The sequence below is a fragment of the Abramis brama genome (assembly GCF_963993115.1).
Source record: "Abramis brama genome assembly, contig: SCAFFOLD_118, whole genome shotgun sequence".
Lineage (NCBI taxonomy): Eukaryota > Metazoa > Chordata > Actinopteri > Cypriniformes > Leuciscidae > Abramis > Abramis brama.
The window spans coordinates 1-7,041 of record NW_028156008.1 but is presented as its reverse complement, the minus strand read 5'-3'; the positions used below and the strand labels follow the sequence as shown (position 1 = coordinate 7,041).

General features: G+C 38.3%; 1 protein-coding gene across 1 annotated transcript; it reads right to left on the bottom strand.

The window, feature by feature from the left end:
- Positions 1 to 3,061: 3,061 nt before the first annotated feature.
- On the bottom strand, positions 3,062 to 6,776 carry LOC311077173 (heat shock 70 kDa protein 12A-like; the record flags this gene model as incomplete). Its single annotated transcript, XM_084138983.1, has 2 exons — positions 3,062 to 4,095; positions 6,576 to 6,776. Coding segments are annotated over 2 exons (1,235 nt in total), but the record flags the coding sequence as incomplete, so codon positions are not given.
- Between the last annotated feature and the right edge of the window lie 265 nt (positions 6,777 to 7,041).

Below are 7,041 nucleotides of genomic sequence, written 5' to 3'. Positions count from 1 at the left end.
GAATACAAAGTGATCTTTTTTGTAGGTATAGCAGAATAAACACAGAAAGTCATATAATTAGAAATGGTAACCACCTGATCGTTCCAGGCGAAGGTCTTTCGTCAGATCTGGATACGGCCTGCATCCGGCAGTCTGCGGGAAAACCTCGGGATAAACAAAGACACTAAAATTAGCGTAGATGACATTCTTCTCATGATGTAACGAGTACATCAGGATTTATGGGAAGTGGAAAAACTTTTACTCAACTCACCACCATCGAGTGTTTGTATTAATTTCTGACCATGATCTAATGTGGACTTTAGTCATATAATGTTGTTGAAATATATATAGTATAGCCTTTTATACGCAGCTAATCACTACACCTGCATCCATTATTAATATGAAAGTCGCACCAGTCACATGAAAATCACACACAAACCATATACTATCATAATCATGTGTTTATTAGCTTCTTGTTTCAGGTGTAGAATTGTTTCTTTAGCTTTGTTCTTCACGGGACGAGGAAGTGTACAGGACAGCATCATGCAGAAGGGCAGGGAATATGGTCACACTGACTCACGTAAGATGATTGACAGCTGTGCAGCGAATAAGAGAGCGCTGAGATCATAACTGACGCAAATCAGGAAGAGGAGAGACAGAGCTCACTGTGTTCGCTGTTTGAGCTCTGCAGATCGAAAATGAATAGAAATGGTATTGATGAAATATTTTATGAATAAATCAATATTTCTTCCAATATGTGCACTTTTGGACTAAGGATACTGTTCAGTTCAGCTGTAGCAACACAAATAGCAGACATGAATGAATATATGTACATGTTTTTATTCTATTCAAAATACAAAACATTACAGATTGATTATTTTGCACTCCTGACATAAATTAATAACTTAATGTTACTGCAACCTAGTTTTATCATAAACAGTGGTCAAATATCAAAGCTGGAGTCTTAAACCTTTCTAATGATGCTCAGTTTGTCCAGATCAAGGTGTGATGAGTGTGATGTTTTAAAGTGCAGTGAATGATCAACAATAACAATCTGGGGCCGTCTGCTATCTATGTACATAGAGGGGTTACTGCAGCACTTTCTTTGCTGTCATCCTGGAGCTGTGATTTTAACAGCAATAACACTCATCTCTTGCATGTGATGTTAATATATTGTATTCTACGCACAGAGCACTGATACAAACTACTCAGGCCCGTCGCGACAAGACAGGCAAACCAAGCAATTGCTTGGGGCCCCGAGCTGGCCTGGGGCCCCAAGACAACGACTGGTTAAGAATAAAATGCAACGACAAACTGTGTGAGCGCACCTTTGATAGTCAATGCAGTAAAGTGCAATGACACTGTTATCGGGATCCCCCTCAAGGGGGCCCCCCTCAGTAGTCGCTGACAGCAGCCAGCCAATCACGCGATCTCTGCTGCCGGCAAAATACAAAAACTCCTCGGCAGTCATCATGAAGCAGAATTATGCTTTGGTTCGGTGTTCGGTACGCGTTTTCAAACCGAACGGTTCGTTGGACTTGGATCATTTTTCCTGCCGACCAAAATTTCGTTATTTCAAATGTAGGCGCGTGGCAAGCGCGCTCATAATGTAGAGACGCCGGCGCGACCACAACATTGCCCAACATCAAATGGCAAACGTAATGTAAGCGGAACGAAACTGCTCGTTATTGTGTGGTTGAAGGACCGTTGTTTATCAGTTTGGACCAGTGCAGCGCGAGCCGATCATGATCATGCGACACTGTTACTACACAGCGCTAATAAGAGATCCAGTAAAGAAAGCATTTGAATTCGCCACATAAGTAATAACATCGCTGCGAGATCTAGTGAGAAACATTCACATAGTTTGGCAGGAATAGTAGACTATAATGCCTTCAAGTAACATTACGTCGGTTTTATTTTGACATTATGAATACAATGCAAATGTTAATCTTAACTAAAATAAACATTTGTTTATAACTACTACAATACATAAATACAATTACATTAATTTTTTTCCAAGGAGCTGTTTTGTTTTATATGCTCCTAAGAAGAGTCAATTATAGCTCCAGAATTGCTCAAAGTAAAAAGAAATCATATTTTATGATGCTAGTTTTAATTAAAAAAAAGAAGAAAAATAAATAAATCAAGGAAATTGGCATTTCTTTTTTTTTTGCTGTATCGAAAACATACCAAAACGTAACACATGAGTATCGTATTGAACCGAACTGTGAATTTTGTTCCACCCCTAAAGATAGTGGTAAGTGATAAATTACACTGGACAAATTAGCTCCACTTGTCTTGTACAAATAGTGTAATTTTGCAGCAAGTAGGCTAGAAAAAATATGTTTATGTTAGCTACCTGCCTGACGGCAAATGCTGCTTGTAACAAACAGTTAGTGCAACTTTTTTTTCGAACAGACGGAATATGGTTACATATTATGATGTGTTTTTTGGGGGGGGGGCCTCCATGTCCATTTTGCTTGGGGCCCCCAAATTCCTTCAAACGGCCCTGAAACTACTACACATGATTCATTGTCAGTTCAAGTATATATAATTATTTTATTCTGTGGTTATCATTATATGTGTATGAGACTTATAAGGACAACTGTATCTAGGGACATGAAGATCAATAATATACCATGCCTCCAACTAAAGAATAAGAACAATTCTGTTTCTACAAAACAAAACATTGATTATACATAATTAACATGATTGTATAATGATCAAATTAATGATTATAAAACAAGTACATAAGGTATTTAGGCTAAATGAGTAGACATTGTTCCTGTCATGGGTCAAACCTCAGTCACCTTTCTGATTCCAAATAGAGGCATTGCTTGTAATAAAAATACCACAATAGATATACACATATTTCAAGGAAACTATGATTTCTTCATAACTTCAATACTTAATTCATTATAATAAAAGAGAAGGGAATTGTAAATCCACCCTTTCAATATAATTTACCATAGACATGAAACCACAAGATTTTTAACTGCAGTATTTTAGAAAGTATAATTATTGTAGATTTATGTTGAGTAATAATTAGCATTTTGCCTACTAGTGCTATGTTGAGTTGTCTTTACTTGCTCATGAAGTCAAGTTTGACTGATTTAGTTTCAACAGATTCCTTATCAGTTGCTGTTGCCTTCATTTCAGTAGAGCCAAACTTTACTTCTAACCTGACCTGACGACTCATGCCCTTGTTAGCATTTCCCATACCAACTGAGAGAGATCCAATGAGATTCACTTGATATTCATCCACATACATGACATCTCGTCTTTCAGTGCTGTAAAATTTGAAACTCATTGATTTTTGATCGGGCTCTGTTGGAAAACGGGTGAATTCTCGAGGCTCATCGCAGAGGACCGACTCTCCTTTGCTAACAAGCTTTTCAAAGAAGACATCGCAGTACTCATGTCCTAGGCTGTTCACTAATTTACTCTTGCCTTTGTGAATTCTTTCATCAAAGGTTGTACATGTACAAAACCCATATGTTAGAGTACTGATGCGTGACTTCACCACTGTAGGTTTTTTGCCATACATGATTGCTCCCTTTAATATTGCTACCTGGGGTTCATCAGGGCAGAGAATTTTGTGTTTAGAGCCAAAGTGCTTCTGCATAAATTTTAGCAGAGTTGGACTTTGAGAATATCCTCCAACTAATAGCATGTACTCGATGCTCAACTCTGTGTTTTTCACAATCTTTTTAATGCTGGTTTCAATTGCCCTGAGACTGTTTTCAAAAAACCTTCTCAATTGTTGCTCTTCGATCATGATTGTACCATCTTCCCATTTTGCTCCACAGACACCTTCAAAGTAACTTTCCATGCTCTGTTTTTTACTGGCAAGTTCTTTCAAATTTAATGGACACCAAATTACCACGTCTGAGTCGAAAGATTTTAAATTAGCAATGTCAAACTTCAATTTAAGTAGTTCAGTGGGGTGTTCTTGCTCAAATCTATCAAATATTTCCTCAGAGAATATATCTTTTAGAAATGAGATGATGTTCCCATCTACTCTCTGTCCACCCATGTCATTTCCTGATGCAGCATGCAGTTCCTTCAGAATGCCTTCCTCCACCACCTCGTGCACTGTTATGTCGATAGTACCACCTGCAAAATATTTTGAAATTCATTTATAAAGTATTTAAATTCATATGCAAGTCAATAATTGTACATATTATTTTTTAGACCCGGATTTGAAAGTGACTATTGTAGGAGCACATCTGATCTCCTCTGGAAGTTGGTTCCAGCATAATAGCTAAAAGCGGACTCACCATGCTTTGAGTGAACCCTTGGTATTTCTAGCTGATATGATCCTAGTGATCTGAGTGATCTGTTGGGTTTATATTCAGTGAGCATATCTGCAATATATTAAGGTCCTAGGCCATTGAATGATTTTTATACCAGTAATAATACTTTAAAGTCAATCCTAAATCTAACTGGGAGCCAGTGTAAAGACCTGAGGACTGGTGTGATATGTTCATATTTTCTGGTTCTGCTCAGAATCCTGGCGGCAGCGTTCTGTATGAGCTGACACTGTCTTATGGTCTTTTTGGGAAGGCCAGTGAGGAGTCCATTACAATAATGTCACGGTTCATGAATCGGCTGTCTCATTTCTGATGTGTGTGTGTGTGTGTGTGTGTGGTTACTCATTGTGTTGATTATTGTCACCAGCTGTGTTCAACCCCCGTTCCCTTTATATGTGCAGTAATTCCCATCTCATGTTGTCAGATCGTTGTGGCTTCCCTGGTGTCGTGTCCTGTTCCCGTGTTTTGCTCTCGTCTCCTCGTGTGGATTCCTGTCTTCGTGGACCCGCTTCGTTGTGTTTCACGCTGTCTGGATTGTTTATTGTTTCCTGGTTCCTGAGCACGTCGATCACCGCACACCATCACCGGGTTGCCCATTGAAGTCCCTGCGTCATCTCATCATCTGAGTGTTTGTTTCCCCGACCTGTGTTTCTCTGACCATCTTCAATAAACATTCTTTTACTTGCAATTGTATCCGTCTCTGTATCACTACAAATAATCCACCCTGCTGGTGATGAAAGCATGAACAAGTTTCTCTAAGTCTTGTCTGGAAACAAAGCATCTAATTCTTGCAATATTTTTCAGATGATAGTATGCTGATTTAGTTATTGCTTTGACATGACTACTGAAACTAAGGTCTGACTCTAGTGTCACACCAAGATTCCTGACTTGATGTTTAGTTGTTTGACCCCTAGAGTGAAGGTATGCGTTCACCTTGAGAACTTCATCTTTGTTTCCAAACGCAATAACTTCAGTTTTGTCTTTGTTTAACTGAAGAAAGTTTTGACACATCCAACTGTTGACTTCATCAATGCATTGGCACAGGGAGTCAATGGGGCTGTAATCGTTAGGCGATAGGGCTAAGTAGAGCTGTGTGTCGTCTGCATAGCTGTGGTAAGCAATATGGTTCTTTCTCATTATTTGGCTCATTGGGAGCATATACATGTTGAACAGAGGTTGCTTTGCCTAGTTCCATATTGAAAGCATGAAGGCTGTCTTTGTAGATGTTATAATGGACTACAAGTTTTGTCTTCCGCCAAATGCGCTCTGCTTTTCTGCATTGTCTTCTCATATTTTGCACTGCTGTTGAGTTTCTCCAATGAGCTTTTTGTCTGCCACTCTTTTTATTTTAGAAAATTATTTATTTGAAAATATTGATATTGATATTGGAATTGAAAGTATGGTAAATACTGGTAAAATGTACCAACAATCAATTTAAATGTCAACTATTATGGCACATCAAAAAATACAGGTGTTTGATCTACATTACCTATCTCATCCAGGGGATAAGTTGATCCTTAAGTTGATCACATAGCGCTGAAAATAATTTCTCCCTGAAGTCGGAGGACAAGCGCTGGACAAGTCTTGTTCTGCAGCATAATGCTAATCTATTAAGCCGCATTCTTCTTACGTTGCATCAAACTGGCCACTTCAAGGATATTGACAGGCAAGTGCGTCAGTACGTTGCCGAAATAAGAAATAAAGGCCTCGCTGGTGGACATGTTCAGCTCTTTGACGATTTCCAGTGCCTTCAGCTGGATGACAGCTCTGGTTATGGGCAACCCCTCATTTCTTTTTTACGTACTGACACACTTTCCTGTCAATTTCGCTGAAGCGGACTTTTAGGGCTGCTGTAAGCTTTTCTTTGACTGTTGGTATTTTGAGACTGTCTTTTTGGGCACACCATCTTCTAACATTACACTCTGATACACTGTATTATATTTGGAGCAATACAGTACTATGATTTTGTTTGTTGTTACAGTTTATATAACTAAAGAATGGCGGATTACCTAACATAAGCACGTGAGTGCAAGGTGTCAGTTATTTACTGTGCAACAATAACAGGTACAAGATACAATAGGATTTGATGTGATAGTAACAGTAGAGGAATTTTATTCTCAACTTCTCTAAAAATAACAACCTCTTTAAAACCAAGCAAATCTTATTACAAATGTGTTTTTAATAAGTAACTTTGGAAAAGCTTAATGCATTTAATTAACATAACTGTTTCATTCTGAACTGTGAAAAAAAAAGTATCATCTAAAATTGCTGCAAAGAGTGTACCTCCACAATCCACAACCATGTACTGGGTTCCAGGACTATGTTTCAGTTCATCTGTGCTGAACTCCTCAGCTATGAAGCCATCATTCGGTAGATGCATACAGAAAACAGATGCAGCCTCAGGCTCCAGGGCAAAGATGAGCCGCTCAGGCTCAGACTCTGTCACAAGACCTGCCTGAAAAGAGAAACAGTTAAGATCAGTGTCTGTTAAAACACTAAAACACTTTATTCAGGAACTACAAAATGAATACTTGAAATCTGTATGGTTGGTAGTACTGAAAAAATCCAAGAAATGGCATACCCAAACTAAAATAGATACAGCTCATGAAGCCATTGCACTACAAGCATAAGTATTGTTTCATTTCAAAAGCAGACACTTGTCAGTATAATGTAAAGTCAGAGTTAATGGTACCACTTTATAATAAATATACAGCAATAAATTACTCATCATTTGCAAACTTTTATACAT